The sequence below is a fragment of the Protomyctophum parallelum genome (genome assembly GCF_964188405.1).
Source record: "Protomyctophum parallelum genome assembly, chromosome: 17".
In the NCBI taxonomy this organism is placed as follows: domain Eukaryota; kingdom Metazoa; phylum Chordata; class Actinopteri; order Myctophiformes; family Myctophidae; genus Protomyctophum; species Protomyctophum parallelum.
The window spans coordinates 7,643,382-7,662,337 of NC_139719.1; the positions used below are offsets into that span (position 1 = coordinate 7,643,382).

Below are 18,956 nucleotides of genomic sequence, written 5' to 3' on the forward strand. Positions count from 1 at the left end.
TTTTCTTCATTTACTACTAAACTCCAAACACTTCCACCACCACCACGCTCGTGTGGATTTAATTATGTGGGGTGGGTCTACCTCTGAATCTCGGTTTTGGTTGGCTGGTGAAATCTGTTGCCCTCAGTCCATTGGGCAGTTTACCATCAATCCATCAAAACGTGAACAATGAAAGCAGCTGCACTCTGCAGTCTCCACCCCTAACACATACGTCATATTGATTGATTTTATTTGGGTCAGAGCCTGATTTGGGTTCTTTGAGAAAAACGTCACTCTCTCAATACAAGCAACAAGCACCACTATATAAAACTGACATTTCAGATTTTGAATTATGAATGACTCTTGCATACATTAACTATTGAGATGTGATGTTCTTTGTCAGCCTACATGGAAACAGTTTACTTTATTCTTTTTTTTTAATCACTTCAAAAAAATAATTATTGATGCTTTACTAAAACCTGCATTTCCCGTCAGTCGTGTCACACCTCATGTGTCATGTCACATCTCGATATATGGTCATGCCTCGTGACATCACGCCTCAGGACACGTCACGCCACCATATATGGCCCTCTCCATATATGAAGATCACGTCACTGACCTCATCAAACCCTGGATAGCCATACATAGAGCAGACTGGATCATCACCTAGATCTGCATATATAGAGCTGGCCAGCAACTCTACATCTGACCTCAAACCTCAAACCCTTAGATCTCCATATATGGAGCTGACCTGTTCTGACATTCCATTATGTTGATCCTTCCCCATCCGTCCTTCCTCTTCGATGTCTCCCTCAAACTCTAGACGGGCCTGTCCCAAAGTTATTAGTAGAGTTCTCAACAGGCCCGAAAATTAAAGACTACCTGGGGCCTTATCAAACCCTGTACACTCAAGACACTGCTGCCACTGCAACCTTTAGATCTCCATATATGGATGGAGCTGACCTGTTCTGACATTCCATGTCGATGTGACCCTGTACACTCAAGACACATATCTTATGGCCAGTACAGAATTCATTCCATATATGCTGCCCCCCCTCCCGACGAGAGCACTGCTATTCCTCATGCAGATTGGCTATTTTCACTGTTTGTGAGGACGCACACACAGCCGCTCGTTTTTACGAGGCGGAGCCGCAAAGAAAATTGTTATTTTGAGGGTCGGCTTGGCACTTTTTGACACATTTTGTTGCCCCCCCTCGTCGTGTTGCCCTACTCGCAGTGCGTACTGCGCGTATAGGTAGCGACGGCACTGGCGCCAGCGCTCGCCCAGCAGTTTGCCGTCACCCAGGCCGATGCGTTCTCGCCCTAAGGGCATCTTACTGGTTATTATTTAGTCTATTGTATTGACCTTATGAAGATCGAGGCGGCAACTAGCCACAACTTGCCATTGACAGACAGTCCATATACATCCAAACAGAAAAGTCCTATCTGATTGTATTAAACGTCGTCAAACTAACCAACATTGCAGCTCTACGAAAAGCTTGAATTATCCTCTTTCTATCTGCAAAGTGTTTGTAAAAGTCCGCCGTAGACTACTTTCTGTCAAAGAATTCCTTGCAGGTGATTATTTTTGTCATTTTGTTTGGAAGCGCTCGATTTCAGCAAAGCAACATCCTCCCGTACAGGTGGTACGCAGGGCTGTTGAGTGATATCAAAGAAGCACTTTCAAACTGTTAAAATAATAACCTGCAAGGAATTCCTTGACAGAAAGTAGCTCATAGCATGTCTACAGTGGATCTTTTTTTAAGATTTAATCGTTTTTGGCTTTGTTGCATTATTTTATTGACTGTACAAGTGAAGATTGACAGGAAAGAGGGAGAGAGATGGGGGGAGACATGCAGCAAAGGCTGCCATGAACGGGACTCGAACACGCCACACGCTGTCAGGCCAGAGCCTATGTGGCATGCGCCTGGAATGCTAGGCCAGCAGCCGCTACAGTGGATTTTTATTAAACAAACACTTTGCAGTTAGAAAGAGGATAGATACCATAATTCAAGCTTTGCATACAGCTGCAATGTTGGTGAGTTTGACGTTGTTTGATACAATCAGATAGGATTTTTCTGTTTGGATGTATGGGCCTGTCAATGGCAAATTGCGGCTAGTTACCACCATTAACTTAATGGCAAGATGTGTACTCTGATGAAATGCATTGCTTATATAGTTCATTTATATAGTTCATTTATCAATTCACTCACTCCTGGACTAATGAATTCTTTTTTTTAACGTTCTGTTTATTTAATTTTAAGTGTTTTTTTTTTTTTTTTTACAAAATCAGAAATAAGCGACATAAACAGCTGGACTAATTAATTCTGTCATTGTGCCATTGTGGTGGACATTAAATCCTCGTATCTGGGTGTGTGGGATTTGAGGGTTAACTGTGAGATGTACTGTATCTCCAACATGGGCTGCTTCTGGGTGGTGTGTGTGCATGTATCTGACGGTGTGCTTTGTAGGAGATAACTGGCCTTAAGACTGAATTTAAGGGAGTGTCAAAACCAAGACATGAGAAGAGGCGAGAGCCGCGAGATAACACATGCAGTTGCAGCTAACTTGTAAAGACAGACCTCAGAGCAATATTGAGGGTCCAAATGTCATTTTCATCTATCAGTCACAAAACCGGACTGCCCATAAGCCCAATGTCGGACCTCAACCTACACACTAAGATAACAGGCTGTTGCGTCAGCCTCTTTGAAATGGGAGTGAGTGAATGAGCGTTATCACCAAAGTGACCAAAGGGAAACGCATTGAAGCATGAGTTTACCTTGCTCATCTGTCTAGTTTAGCTGCCACAAACAATTGATGTCACTGGAACAAAATGGTAGGCAACAAAAGCCAGACAAAGTCAACCCAACTTTGTTTGACCCATAGGCACCCATTCATTTACAGCCTGGGAGTTAATTGGACAGTATGTCGATGTGGAATGCGTCTCCCGCATTATCTATTTCCAGCTACTAACAAGGAACCTCCAGCAGTTGTTTGTGTAGCTCTGTGAATTTGTCTGTGCTAAATAATGAATACATTAACCTATGACCTCGGACAGGCTTTGTACGACTTAGAGAAGGATGTGATGGTTAACAAAGTTAAGCTACAAAGGTGATTGGATACGAAAATGTACATATATAAATGTAGCATAAATCTAAATGGTTGAGTTTCTTACACATACACTGGATCATTCTGTATGTACAGTTAGTATTATGTGTACAATATGTATGTATACTCTCTACAGAATGAAACAAACAACTGCAAATACACAGCACACATGCATAATAATGTTTAAAAAATAAAAGCAGGTTTATTGCAGTTTTAAATATCATGATTCACCCATTGATAGTAATTTAAATGAAAGTTCAACAAAACAATTAAGTAATAAAATAAATGATACTATTAAAAAAATATATAGCACACAAAACAAAAATGAGCAAATAAATAACAGTGTTTGCACACACACACCCACACACACACACACACACACACACACACACACACACACACACACACACACACACACACACACACACACACACACACACACACACACACACACACACACACACACACACACACAAAAGTCCAGCACAAACGACTCCATAAAGCCAGGTTTGTGGGACAAGTCACATGAAACTCTGCATAGTTGCAATGCACCTGCATTTAATTGGTTTGGATGTTTTCTCTTTGTACACAACAGGACTTGCATGCCACATCCTGGAAATCCAACTTTTCACTGAATAAGGCCTAACCCCTCATTGATCCTACTGTAAGAACACAAAGCCACCTCAACTCATGCACATGATCGCAATCAACTCAATAGTACAATTTATGAGACAAATGACCCCATTCACTTCTCTTACATCAATTAAACAGTCTGTTATGTTGGATGTTTCTTAGCCCTGGAACATGACTCTCGTATTCATACGAGAGTCATGACGTAACTTCACCCTGGTTTTTGCGAACGCTACATTTACAAATAATTAAAATATATAAACATTTGCATTTCAAATATAAAGTACTCACAAAGTGTCCCACGGGTGTTAGTTAGTAGCAGCGCCAGCGATTAGAATTTCTGCATCCCGCGTTGTTTAATAAAAAGCATTTTTATCCGAGCTGTTATTTTGCCATTGGTTTTCAACTACGCGCCCCTATCGGTCGGGAGGAGGGTGGCACTCGGTGTGTTCGATATAGGTAGGCTGACCGCCCTGCCAATACAGACTAATAGGCGAGTGCGCTCCCGGTGTGCAACTGTGGATTTCCCAAACGAACCCCGTTTGAAAAAAGTAGCCGGGGAGCTCGGACAAAAATGCTTTTTATGAAACAACGCGGGACGCAGCAATTCTAATCGCTGGCGCTGCTACTAACTAACACCCGTGGGACACTTTGTGAGTACTTTATATTTGAAATCTGAATGTTTATATATACGGAAATCTTGTAAATGCAGCGAGCGCAAAAAACAGGGCAAGGTTACTGCATGACTGTCATGATAATCATCATGGCAGTCATGTTCCAGGGCTAGATGTTTCTAAAAGGTTATAACGGCTCATCTGTCCTGCTCTGCCAGTGCATTAAGTGCACAGAATGAGATACCACTAGCAGACTGATAAGACAGACAAATGGACATACACTACAACTGTGTAGAGGGAGTTTAAATGCTTAGGTCAGTGGGGACAAATACATCACATACTGTAAGAATGAGCAGCATGAAGCAAGAGAGGTCGAACATCCACTGGTTTGTGGTCAGTAATCAAGTCACAACAATGAAAGACAGTGAAACTGAAGGGGGTCGTTGGGCAGTACTGCAGCTATTCCTGTCTTTTTTATAGTACCAGATAGAGAAACTATCGTAAACCTAGAGAGTGCTTGCAGAACAGTGTTTTGTAACTTGCCAGAGTGCTGGGCTCTGAGAGAAACCGTAAAGGGACTTTTAAATGGACCACAATAGCATCTCCTTCCACCAACTGTTTTTGTTTTTTCACGCTGAATTGTCTCAGTGTCTGTGGGTGGTTGTCAGTGTTTCTCTGACGCCCCCTAACTGGGAGAGAGCGCAGGGCTGTTCTCTGTGCTGATGTTGACGAGGCACTCACTGGACTTGAGGCTGGCCAGAGATTTGCAGCTTGGAAGGGAGGCCAAGGATCCACACAGCCCCATCATAGAAGGCGTGTAGTCCTTATCTGGATGGGAGGGAGGAATATACACAGGAGGATCAGTGTGTGTGTGTGTGTGTGTGTGTGTGTGTGTGTGTGTGTGTGTGTGTGTGTGTGTAAGAGGTGTTCATTCTCGAGGTCGGCTGTACCTTTGACTATAGCCTGGAAGAAGCCTTTCTAACCAAAGTGCTGAAGTATCAGCAGCTAGTGCAGACCATCTCACAGCTAGGCTACATATGTAAACTTTTAGTTTTTATCTTTGGCAGCCTAGGGCATGTGCATAAGTTGGTTGTGAGGGGCTTACAAATGGCCGGCCTTTCCAAAAGGAGAGCCAAGCAGTTAGCGAGGTACTGCTCAGTTTCAGCCATTATAGGAAGCCGCTCAATTTGGAGGAGGCTTTCCTTTATCCATGATTTATGTCTGCTGCCCTGTGTCCGACATGTCAGCTGTACTGTATGTAACGATGCTTTGCCGTCCATGCACGTTGTAACTGGCTGTTCTCCTATTGTCAAACTGCACTGGCAGTGTTTATGTCCTTTGTACAAGGTATTAATGTACTTCTCATTATGTGGACATAAATAAACATTTCAAGTGTGTGTGTGTGTGTGTGTGTGTGTGTGTGTGTGTGTGTGTGTGTGTGTGTGTGTGTGTGTGTGTGTGTGTGTGCGTGCGCGCGCACGTGCGTGTGTTTTTGTGAACACGTACGTATGCACACAACTGAACGTATGCTATGCATGCTAGCCTGCTTGTGTGTGTTTGCTCATGGGTCATTCCATGAAAACAAATAATGCGACCATCAGCAGGCGTGTATGTCTGCTGTACCTGCTGTGCACCAGGCGCCTCCGTTCTGTTTGCCCTCAATCCTCTGGGAGTCGGAATCTAGGCTGACATCCACTGACAGAAGCTCAGTGCTGGGGAAGCTCCTCCTACAGGTGCACAAAGGAAACCAACTATGGTCAACAATGTAGCTGCAACCTGGTTTAACCACTTTCAACCTGCTGTTACATGTGATTATAGGCTCTTAAAAAAGGCAGATCTACAATCTAGGCATTTTTTTCTGTGCGACAGTATAATATGACTAAATATAAATATCAGGCTAAAGTTGTTAATATGATTATTGTATTACTCATAAGTAATTTTCACCACAGAAGTAAGATGTTTTGTACCTGCGGAATAGCTTGTTGTCCACTTGGTTGTTGTAGGGCTGGAGTGTTGGCCATTGGTTGACCAAAGGGATTGTAAGGTTTTTGGCCAAATGGTTAGAGTCACATGGAATCAGGCTTGTCCTGAAAAACACAAGGATTAAATGTAATCAAAAGTCAGGTCTCCCAGCACAACGATACACACCGAGATATCTCCCATTAAAGCTTTTTTATTATTATTATTATTAATTAATTTCTTAAAAGCTTCCTAAGTGAAATAATGTTTTGAACTGACCTACAGTACATGACATGTACACACATCACCATAATTAGTAAAGTATACTGTATATTGGTGGTCTGGCATGTTTAACCCATTGACTATTATTACCTACTGCCGACCATCTTCCAAAGCATACAGTGGTTTCATTCATTTTTGAGGATTCATTGGATTCAGTTCATATCAGATTCAGTTGATATCAGTGAAAATCTACTTGTCGACAACTGCTTGTGATGGTTCACCCAATATGCTAAATATAACTGGGAGGTTATTCTTTGTGAAAGTTCTGCTATCAGTGTGTTATAATACATTTTAAGGCTGAAAATAGTCTGTCAATCAAATTAATGGGAAAATGATTATTTACAACATATATTATTGTAAATGGACTTTGTCTTTTAAGGTTGTTATAAGCAATGTAAGGGCTAGTTCAGTAAGCAATAATGAACGAGAGGCATACAGATGCTAACCCCTCACGGAATGATGCATGGCCAAGAGGCCACCATCTTTAGGTATGCAATTCACATGCAGTTATATGAATACATGTGTATTGTCCATGGTTCCACAGTCCTTTCGGAGTCTGCAGGCAGAGCCCTAGGTGGAGTCATTGGCAAAATCAAGGTACTCAGATATGTTGGGTTCCACACCTATACACTTTATCAGGCATGTGTTTGCCCAGTTCTAGATTATGGTGCTGGAGTCTGGGGTCATGGGAGATTCCCTAAGAGTGTAGCTGTACATAACAGAGCCCTCCGATACTTCCTGGGTGTACATAGATATGCACCAATGGCAGCAGTCTCAGGAGATATGGGATGGGAGCCCTGTGAGGTTCGATGGAAGGTCTGCACCGCCAGGTTGTGGAACAGATTAGTCAACATGAATGATAATAGACTAACAAAGAAATTATTTAACTAACAGAATGGACCATGGATAGAGGACATGCGTGACATGTTCTGGGAATGTGGAGTTCAAGATGTTTTCCTCGGATTGGAGCAGGTTAATGTTGTGGTGCTAAGGGAGACGCTTCTAGATAAGATCAAACATACCTGGATAGAAGTAAACCAAAATTACATACATATAGGGAAATTAAATATGACTATGGCACTGAAAACTATGTTGGGTCAGAGAAAAACTGTTTAATAATATAATCTATGATGATATGATGGATTTAAATTATGCACAATTTATCAGCCGTTTATTTGAAAAAATATATTTTTTAATTGGAAAACTATCTAGAAAAAGCCTGGGACCTAAGGAAAAAAGCAATGTACAGCCAGTAAGAGCGGTTTTGTTTTGTTTATTTTTGTTCTGCTTTGTTTTGTTGTAATAATCCCATGAGGGATGGGCCACGAGGTGGCATGACACTTAAATAAATAAATTCATTCATTCATTCATTCATTGTATTGCACTCACAGTTGCTCCTGTAGCTCTAAGACAATGGCCTCAAGTTCCCTCTTCTCTTCTTGGCCCTGTCTCTCTAGCTCTTCCAACCTGGCCTTCAGTTTCTTGTTCTCTGTTGCCATGTTCTTCTCCTGGGACTCACGCAGACGCACAAGCTCCTCCAGATAGCCCTGATAGCACATACCAACATGTGTATGTTTGAGTGTGTATATATAGGGAGTGCGTGTGTGTGTGTGTGTGTGTGTGTGTGTGTGTGTGTGTGTGTGTATTTGGTTAAAATGGGTAGGGTCTAAAAAAGGCAAAAGCATGCTCTGTTGCACTGGCCTAAAAGTGTATTATATTCAACCTTTAATAGAGTCCTTTCTTTACTGTACTCAACTGTATGTCTGTCCTATAGTTAGCCCCATATGTGCCCTCTCCCTACGCTCATTCTGTAGCTCCGAGATGAGGTCACACACTGGGCCCCTCCCACCGCGTTTCAGAAACGGCGCAAGTTTCCGAAAACATAGTCTCTTATCCTTACCAGACCATTAATCCAAAACGTGTAGGGCCGATGCAGGTTTACACTAATTCAAACCTAGGATCGGCCCAGAAAATCCAAGTCGCCATTTGAACTGAGCCTTTACGTCCTGTCTTTTGTCAGTCGCTTCCATGTTTATCAAGGAAGTTGAAAAGCTTTAGCGCCTCCCCGGCGCCTCCCCTGGTCGAAAATTTCCAACTGACTTCAGTTCACTCGACATGCACGCGCACACGCTGGGCCGGTCCTAGGTTTGAATTAGTGTAAACCAGGATCGGCCCTACACGTTTTGGATTAATGGTCTGGTAAGGATAAGAGACTATGTTTTCGGAAACTTGCGCCGTTTCTGAAACGCGGTGGGAGGGGCCCAGTGTGTGACCTCATCTCGGAGCTACAGAATGAGCGTAGGGAGAGGGCACATATGGTGCTATCCTATAGTCTACTCCACATTGCTGTAATCTCACTGTGATAAGCTGCCTGGGGAATGCCACTTAAGGCACTGAACGGTTTTTATTAATCTTAATTGTTTAACATCTGAAATAAACAAACAAAGAACACATAAACGTACTGGTATATTTGCACTTTAGAAATTTCTGGGTGCAGAAATCATGTTTTTGCAAGAGACCCATCTTCATGAGGATCCTGGAGGGGATGCTATATCTCAGCTGAAATAAGGGTTTTCCTACCACGACATATATATTTTTCCTGCTTCCTCTCGAACTCTTTCAATTGTACTTTTTTATTTGTCATGTTTGTTTACAGAGATATTTGGATGTGTGGTGGTAACCTATTTCCGTCATACAATTGTACTACTGTATTGATGTTGTTGTTTGTCTTTTATGAGATGGAACATGACCTAACATTTTAAATCCATGTACTGACCTTTTAGATTAAAAAAAGGTTTGTAGTGTATGTCCCCCTTCCCCAAAGGGAACAGGGTCAGGGCAAAATACAAAGGAATTTTGTTTTTGTCTGTTTTCTTTTGTTACTCCCCATGTCCCCGTTCCCCAAAAGGACCACAACGGAAACAAGCTTAACGGCTTTCTTGTGTCTGTATCCTTTTCAATCAATCAATCAATCAATCAATAAATCAATCAAAGGGAACCAGGGAGGGTGGGGTACATATGGGGTTGTTTGTCTTGAAAGACTTGAAAAATCCTAAAAATAAAGTTATATATATAAAAAAATCTATTGAGCTTTTTATGAAACCAAAGATGGTTGCCCACCTTCTGAGCGTAGACAATCTTGAATCTCTGCTCCATCTTGCGACACTTGGTGCTCCAGCTCTCCTCGTCAGCGAGCAACGGCACATAGGGATGCTCAGGGACACTGTCGTCACTTGCACTGCTGTCAACACTCTGTCTGTCGTCGTCGTCACTCAGGTAGTCATAGCTAAAGGTGATGCGGACAAATAATATTTGCAAGAAGGTTTAACCCATTCTGACCTGAGATCAGATTCATACGAGGTTTCCACCGGACACACACTGGTCTGATGAACCCATTCTGACCTGAGATCAGATTCTAAAAATGTCACTCGCTCTTCGATTTTTCAAAAATAGCAGACCTACAAGCTCGTATCGCGCCACTCGGTGGCGCGATACGAGCTTGTAGATCTGCTATTTTTCAATAGCTAAAGCATAACATGATGCTAACACCAAAATGGGTGCCCGGTCAGAATGGGTTAAAGGAAATTTGATTGAGAATTGAATAGCGGAACTGAATAGCATGCTTCGATCTTAGTGTTCCAAGTTGCTGCACGCCTTCTGATATATTAGCCCGATAAGGTTAGTTATATACAACAACATAGGGCTTATAGCAGAGTAGCCTTGCTGGCCAGGAAGTAGTGGTATCAGTGAATTTCCCCAATACTTTAATATATATTGAAATTACATTTCATGTCGTCAAAAATCTAGCCATGGACTGTAGTTGGTTTCTTTTATGGCCTGGCATTTTGTAGCATCACCTCTGTAGGCGTGTCTTTGTATTGTGCGTTTTATTTATATAATGAGTTTGGTTTTGTGTGGGGACAATTAAATGTCAACCTAGTGTCCCATTCTGTAATTGGACTGAACACACTGAGACAAATTCCTAGAAACTGCTATAACTGTACAATTATTAGTCTTGAATTGGTAATGGATCAGATCAAAAAGTGATTTAGCTAATATTATAATTTTTTTGTTTTATATTACTTATATTACTCATTTATCTGTCAATTATATTTTGGAGTTATGTCAGAAATCCAAATTGCCTAATAAAAACAGTATTTAAAAAAAGGTTTTGCATTGACAATTTGTGTTGTGTGTGAAACGGTGGCAGCAGCACATGTCATACATTTTTACCTCTGTGTGAATTTCAAGTATGGTGTATAGTCAATCACAGACGTTGATTTGCCATCCAAGGCCTCCCCTTTCAGACAGAAACTGCGGACAGAGAGTACCATGAAATCCACCAAGAAACCACACTGTCCATATTCAGATGGTGACCATTTTCCTCTTATGTCAAACTCAGGGGGTGGGAAACGGCACCTCGCCAGAGGTGAATAGGATGTATGTGAATATGATCAATACAGTGCACTCTGCAGTGCTAACAGGTTGGTTTTTGAGTGGTGCAACCACTCCAAGGAACAGCAATGTCCGTGTTAACCTATGTGACTATGTGCGTGTTAACCTACTGTATGTGACTATGAGTAGCAGTAGGGGCAAAAGTGGCGCTGTTGTGCCAGAAACAGAGAGATAGTGCTGCACTGTTGCCTGCTAATGAGAGAGAGGGGGGATTCACACGGGTGTGATTTTTTTCCCAGAAGTGATATTCAAATAAATAAGATCTGATCTGATAAAGTTGAGATAAAGATAAAGATGCATTTCACAATCAAAATCTGAAGTTACATACCTAAAGTCTATGGCTCCAAGGCCGATGAGCATCCCTGTTAGGACAGTAGCCTCCTCTCTCAACATGATGGCTCCTTCTCCATAGAACCTCCTAAAGATCACAAAGACACACACACACACACACACACACATTCCTTTTTGACAGATGTGTACAAAATTAAATACTGAAAGATGTGTACATCTCTAAAATGCCAGGCCACTGTGTGAATAGCGTCAATTAGCACTTGTGAAAGCTTGGCACATGTGCTGGTTCTTCTAACCTGGTGGTCCTGCTGTCTCTCAGAGCAGTGGCGATGTACTCTGACAGTCTCTTCTCCATTAGAGCTACTCTCATCCAGGCTCGACCCTGAAAGTTCACACACAAAGTCAAGAAAGAAGATCTTAATGCTTGCTTACTATTCCCTCCAGCGTCTGGCTTTCGGAATTAGGTCATATGGCAGCCAAGTCTATGGACTTTTAATGTTAGTTTAGGGTACTAAACATGATGTCATGTGGCAGCCAAGACTATGGACTTTCAATCTTTGTTTACAGCACCTTAGACAAACATTACCAGGCTCTTGTCACTTCACACAAGTGTGACTTTTTTATACTTACACCTTAACTCTTTTTTAGTTACCCCCAGCTATGGGACGTTATCAGCCAGGTAAGCGAGCAAACGAGCAAGTACCCCCCCCCCCCCCATATACTCGGTTGAGCGGTTGAGTGGTTGAGCCCCAAAGCAGCTTTAACATTGGTCCAGTTGCTATGCAACACCTCTGTCACCACTGGCTATGGGATCTTTCTTTACAACTCCTCTCCATTTACCTTGGTTACAAGTGCTGTCCTTGGTGATCGTCATCCATACAAAGTTCGGATGTCATTTGTGACGTTCCCAATTTGTAAACGTTTCTGGCGAGAGGTAAACAGTGTGCGCTAATGCTAATGATAGCCAATCCTTACAGTGATAGTGTGCAGGTGGCTACAGCAGGGATGAAACTGATCCTCTTAAAGTGAACGCAACACTGGCACAGCTTAACTACACTTCTGCTACCATCTAGCGGCACAGAAACAATTCATAAAGCGGCCTACGCGGCCTATGCCCCTCACCTCTGGAACTCCCTCCCCCCTGACATCAGAAACATGGACTCTATCACCATATTTCAAACTCACCTCAAAACCCACCTGTTTAGGCAGGCCTATGACTCTGTGTGACCTGTGTCCTCTGCTGCAAGCTGTGCCTTAGTTTATTTTTCTGCTTTTAACTGTGTTGTACTGTTTTTATCCTGTACGGCGACCTTGAGTGCCCTGAAAGGCGCCTTATAAATAGAATGTATTATTATTATTATTATTATTAAGCTGCTCTTCTTATTCTGATATTGAAGAGCACTGGTTGCACACAAAGATTGTCTTTTCATTCGAAAACATTTAAAAAGTATTATTGCCAAATAAATGAATATTCAGATGCGAATGTAGGCCTTGCCTTGGCGCTGGAGGTGCCGATGTTCTCCATGTTCTCAATGCTGCTGATGCAGCTATTTGGGACTTTAGCACAGGCCAGACGGATGAAGTCCCAGTAACTACGCTGGACATCAAACCAGCTCCCCGAGCCTGCAAAAAAGCAATGTATGTATAAATATCATTTACAGTATATAATAATTACATTAACGACTTATTTTAACATTTATGAGTTAAAATCCTCTCCAGTCTGTCCTTTGAACCTCATAATAGTCATTGCCTTTAAAGCGGTGGCTGAGGATGTGTTCCAGGATGGCTGCAAAGTTGATGAATTCTTCTGATGAGTCATCGATGGGCTCGGCTGTGTACTTCTCTAAAAGCGTCTTCACTGAGAACCTGCAGAGGATGGGCGTGTGAGACAGATACAGAGAGAGAGTTTGGTTACTGGTAATCGAGTCATCATGGGAAATTCACTGATCCGATTTATCCTCAAATCAGAGTCAAGCTTGTTTCACATCAGCAAAGGTCTGATTAGATTGACATCATGCATCTAAACCGGAAATGAAGTAATTCATTAATGTTGCCAGCTGTCTGTACTGAATGAGTAATGCTGCTCAGTATCATTAAATGTATGAGATCCCTCTCATCATATAGCAAGGGCCATTATGGCTGTGATGTGTGCTCACATGCATTTTACCATGCCTCCATGTGATGACCCAACCCAGTCATGGCCTGCTTGTGTATGAAGTTAACCTTTTACTGTGAGGAAGGCTTTGTAGAGAGTTATCTGTATTTCTAAGAAGCCAATCGACTTTACCACACAGGGGTGTAATCGTTCATTACACGTGACATGTCAATTTCATGAGTATAAAGTAGAAACAACGAAAGTCCCAAGACTGCACCAGCTTTTGGGGGGGACAAATTGCCTTATTTTACATGCCAAATGTGGATGTGACAATGTACGCCAGTGTGATAAGAGGCTCAGTATGTTTCCACTTTAAAACATCAGTCACCAACTGTCAGTCATTCAGTGTGATTAGAGAGGATCACATCATCACACTGAGTCACTCACTATGCACATCATCACTCTGTACATGAACTACATTAACTAACATTCCTACTTCCTTTTGGAAATGAACTGAGCTGACTCATGTGCTGTGGTAACCAACAGCATGATAATAATATTCTAGTAGCATGAGTGCACAATATGTCCTTAAGAATAAATAATTCAGGAAGTCCATTCGTAGAGAACATGCCTGTCAAATCCGCTTTGTCCAAAAAGATGGAGAGATATTGTGTGATGATCAGATGACCTCTACTGGACATTTAGTGATTCATTGTATATATCAAATCTGTAGATAATTCTGCTCTATATTAGTCCATATAGACTAGAGTAACAGATTTATAGATACACATTTGTATTAATATCACACAGCAGTTTATATGATTCATTAAATATTACTCTTTTAGAATTGGTACACACAGTTTGTTTCAAGCTCGGGCATATGTATATGCTGTGTATTGTACACGAACATACAAATGGCACAATAGACACAAACAAACATGCATGACATATTGATACACACGCATGCGCTCCACTCACGTGTGTGTGTGTGTGTGTGTGTGTGTGTGTGTGTGTGTGTGTGTGTTTGCTCACACGCATGTGTGCATTTTACCATTAAGACAATGCTTATCTTATCACTGGCTCGGGAACAAAGCCAGCTAGCCAAGTGATTTCACTCGCCATTGTTCTAAGGGAAACAATGTCTCCTTCAGCTAGTCTGACCCTGGTCAGATCCAGGATAACTGACCCTGGATCAGATCCTGGACAGTAATTAGCTTCCACTCCCCTGGGCTAACAGACAGCAGGGCTACAGCACTCATAGGCTCGCCAGCTGCCCAGCTAAAATAGGTGCAATGTTGCTCGCCTGCACAATTATTGTGTGTGTGTGTGTGTGTGTGTGTGTGTGTGTGTGTGTGTGTGTGTGTGTGTGTGTGTGTGTGTGTGTGTGTGTGTGTGTGTGTGTGCGTGCGTGCGTGCGTGCGTGCGTGCGTGCGTGCGTGCGTGCGTGCGTGCGTGCGTGCGTGCGTGCGTGCGTGCGTGCGCATGCGTGTGTGTGCAGTGTCTGTGTGTGTGTGTGTGTGTGTGTGTGTGTGTTCAAATGTACATAATTTTTGTTTTGATTGTATTGCTGTATTGTTGTATTGTTCTTTCTGCTTTGGCAATGTAAACGTATGTTTTCTCATGCCAATAAAGCCCTTTGAATTGAATTGAATTGAATTGTGTGTGTGTGTGTGTGTGTGTGTGTGTGTGTGTGTGCATGCGACGTGCATCCGTGCGTGTTGTATGTATATGCATGTGTTTGTAGGCTACCTTATGGTGATCATAACACAACTAAAATACAGAGGCGTTAAATTGAAATAAGCTGTATGGTTGTTATTTTATTTTATTTTGAAAGTTTCTAAAGCAGCCAAAAGCCATTTTATAGGACAATGTTATTTTATTTATAATGTGGTTTTCGGATTACTGGGTGTTAAAACAAGTTTGGGAGATTGCCGGTTGTAACTAGGATAAGGGAAGGTGTCAGTGAAATTGTCTTTGGAATATAATGTTAAGTCTTGATGCATAGGCCCAGAGGACTAATTAGCAGCGGTGAAAGAAGTACTCTTTTTACTTGAGTAGAAGTAGCAATACCACAATGTAGATATACGCAGTAAGTAAACGTCCTGTATTCAAAATTGGCATCAAACTATACTTATTGTAATTTGTAAGTATGTGCCGAAAGTAAAAGTGCTGTGCTGCTCAGTATGCAGGATATCCCATTCCACCGCCGTTTCTGTTTTGCTTTTAAAAAGTTTTCAAAATTTGTCAAATTCTTTAGAAAATAGCTGTAGTGACTAGTGAGCTTGTAGATCGGCAATTTCTGAATAAATGAAGTATAGCCAAAAATAAGACTTAATTGGTTCATGTAGGTTTTGTAATAATATAATCTAAATATACAAAGCACCTTGCTTTGTATATTAAGTGTTCAAATAATTAGCCTATAGTAAAAAGTAAAATATTTGCATTCGTATTTTATTTTTTATTTGTATTAGTTTTTTTATTTTAATGTAGCTCAAAACTGTACTGAAGGACAGCAGGCCTACTTGAGTATAAGGGCGCGTTCGGAAATAGCGCACTGAGCCCACTGTGCAATGCAAACTAATAGGCGAGTGTGCTCCGGTGTGGTATTTCCGAACGCGCCCTAAATGTACTTAATACTTATATTGTCTGTAGGTAGGCTGCTGTCCACTCCACACACCACTGCTAATGAGGCCTTAATTGTCTGCCTCTGTGTCCTGGCTGGCTGGCTCCCTGGGGTACGGGTATAGTCGGGTACCATCTTCTGTATGTCCTTAGTCCTTACTCCCGGAAGGTTGTCGTCATAGCAACCACATCATCATCAGGGAGGGAAAAAATCTAACGTCTCGTGATGATGACACGACCACACCAGACAGGCAGACACCACCACTCTCGAAAAAGCTGGTCTTCAAACCTTCTGGTGTGCCTTATTGCTGCCCGACCGTTGTCGTCTCGACCTCATGTTTAAGTTTATAAATAAGGACTTGCTATAAATGGTAGGATAGCCTATAGTGCTAGGCTATTCGCTTATTATACGCGTGGATCTCAAAAAATATTTGTTGACTTTTACAAGATATTAGGCACAAGCAGCACCACAGTCAACAGACTCAACACGGAAAGCAAGTTAGTCTTGAGTCTATATATAGACATTAGACACTTACATGATGTAAGTTACATCAGCAGAGCTTTTAAATATTATAAAGGAATCGGCATTATAGGCTACGCTAAATAGCATCGCCTTTGTTCAAAACACATAGCAATACGCCCTTTCTATAACAACCAATAGGCTATTGTTATACAACGTTGCATATGATATGAACATGAAGGAAGGGTTACCTGCAGACGGTGAGCAGGTTTCTCCGCTCCACTGACACATTGCGAGTGGATGGCTTTTTCGCGACATCTCCCATAGCCATCGCTGCCTGCACACAACCTGGCTCCATCCAGTACAGGAGAGTAGGCTACGGGACCCCTCCCTACCGGCCGACGGTCTTCATGCGTCCCTTCCTCGGTTCAGATGAAAGAATGAAGGAGGCAGCTGCTGCTTTCATCAAAGCTAATAGCAACTTCCCCTCTCAGCTTGTTATTGTTGACGCTTCACCATGGCACATGCATGCCTCACGGTCACTCACAGCATATTAGGCCTCCTCCCCCCAACAACAGTGATAAATTGTCTCTGTCGCCTGACTCTCCTCTTCTTCCTCCTCCTACTCCAACCCTCTGTTTTCTCCTCCCTATCAGCTCGCCTCCTTTTAATTACTTCATCATGACCTCAGCCCGCATCTTGCAGACTAGAAACATGACGAGTCATTACAGTAAATGGGTTATCGTTTTGATAGCATTTTGCTGAGGTAGCCTAGTGTGATGTCGTTGTCATCATCAAAGTATAATCAACTCCCCATTCCCATTGTATAGGTTGCCTGTTGCCATGTATTGATTGTTGATTGATTGATTGATTGATTATCCTACTTTATTAACAGTTTACGAAGCATTTAATGACATACAAATATAGTACTATTCAGTATGCAAAAACATCTTAAAACGGTTAGAAATCTAAAATAAATAATATGTACCATAAAGCTTTGACTTTTTACTGAGGCCAGTTTCGAATTGCAGCCACCTTGGAACATGCAGCATTGCCAGAGCCAGCTGACTTCTGATTTGACAACCTTTAAAAACATCAAGTTTATGGGTTTCTGCCAGTGCCATAAATTGGGGAGACAGAGGGCTGTATTTTGCATGTCTTAAGTACCAGGTCTTATTACTTAACTTAAGACCTGCGTGAACAATGCCATTTGGCTATTCTGAGTGTCCAAAGAGCTAGCATTGACCACGCCTCCAGGTCTTAAGTTAAGTAATAAGACCTGGTACTTACAGTAAGACACGCAAAATACAGCCCAGAGGGTTGTTCTTCTTTAGGGTCTTATTTAAGAAATAAAGCTATATCTAGCTACCATTACATGGTGAATAAAACATTTGTTTGCAATTAAAATTGGTCCTGCTCCATAACTCAAGTTACAGGCAATTTGGTTCACTGTAGCCTACTTACAAAAGTGCACAATTCCCAATTAGAAGATGATCTCATGGATTTAAATTGATATGCTCATTCTGTCATTCCCAGTAAAGTGAGAAAATCACAGAATGCTCCACCTTGTAATGTTTTAATTTGTACAACAGGGGGCAGAGATGCATCATTTTGTTTTCCACAAGAAGGCCTATACACCTGACATGAGCTGGCATTTATGGTAATAATCTTTCTTTTAAAATAATTTAGCAGAGAATATTGTTCCACTGGCCTGGGCCGCTGGCATAGTGGTCTGGGCACATATATGCTGCAATAGCAGGCTCAGTGTCACAGGTTCGAATCCCGAATCTGTGTGTCACTCCCAATCTCTCTCCCCATTTCCTGTCAGTCTAAACTATCCTATAAATAAAGGCATAACCCCCCTTGTTCTACTGTATTTGACTATATGTAGCCTACTACATTATTGAATGACAGCATTGTGGCTACTTTAGGCCTGTTCACCCCTCATATGTATTTGTAGTGGTATGCAACAAATTCATTTCAATTCCTCAGTGTTCTAAAAACATACAATAAAACAACAATTGTTCAACAACAAAGTTTTTCTCGTGAACCTGTAGATGCAGAAATATAGGTTACAGCAAAATCCTCATTGTTAATGTATCCATTTGTAAGTCTGAGCGTACAAATGTAACCAAAATAATGGTTACAAGAACATTCAGCAATACATCTTGTTTGGGCATAGATCCTCCATGACTTGTATATACTTGAGTGCTCTTTTTGCTGTGAAATGAATATTCTTAACCACGTCTCCACCATATTGGGCTGCTGTTTATCTTGCAGACAGCAATAGTGACTGGTGGCTTGTGAGTCAGCTTTGTCACTCAGATTCAAGGACTGTAGACAACCCAAATGCCTCTTGCTTCAAGACTTGGCCTAAGGGCATTGTGTGAAATACTGGATGCTGTTGCGAGGGCGTTTGGGGCAGTGGTAGCAGGGAGAAAGTGCTTGAGGGTTGACCTTT

The 18,956-nt window shown here is 41.9% G+C and overlaps 1 protein-coding gene across 2 annotated transcripts; it reads right to left on the bottom strand.

Moving 5' to 3' along the window:
- Positions 1 to 4,509: 4,509 nt before the first annotated feature.
- rundc3ab (RUN domain containing 3Ab) lies at positions 4,510 to 17,069 on the bottom strand. Of its 2 annotated transcripts, XM_083787069.1 has the most exons (11): positions 16,747 to 17,069; positions 13,069 to 13,184; positions 12,814 to 12,941; positions 11,615 to 11,700; positions 11,356 to 11,445; positions 10,806 to 10,886; positions 9,693 to 9,858; positions 7,962 to 8,119; positions 6,299 to 6,418; positions 5,955 to 6,058; positions 4,510 to 5,159 (listed from the first exon to the last, which is right to left on the bottom strand). In XM_083787069.1, the coding sequence occupies exons 1-11, from the start codon at positions 16,851 to 16,853 to the stop codon at positions 5,017 to 5,019; spliced, it is 1,299 nt and encodes a 432-aa protein (XP_083643195.1). In that variant the 5' UTR covers positions 16,854 to 17,069; the 3' UTR covers positions 4,510 to 5,016. The 2 variants fall into 2 exon arrangements, with proteins under 2 accessions (XP_083643195.1, XP_083643196.1); XM_083787070.1 differs by lacking the exon at positions 10,806 to 10,886.
- Between the last annotated feature and the right edge of the window lie 1,887 nt (positions 17,070 to 18,956).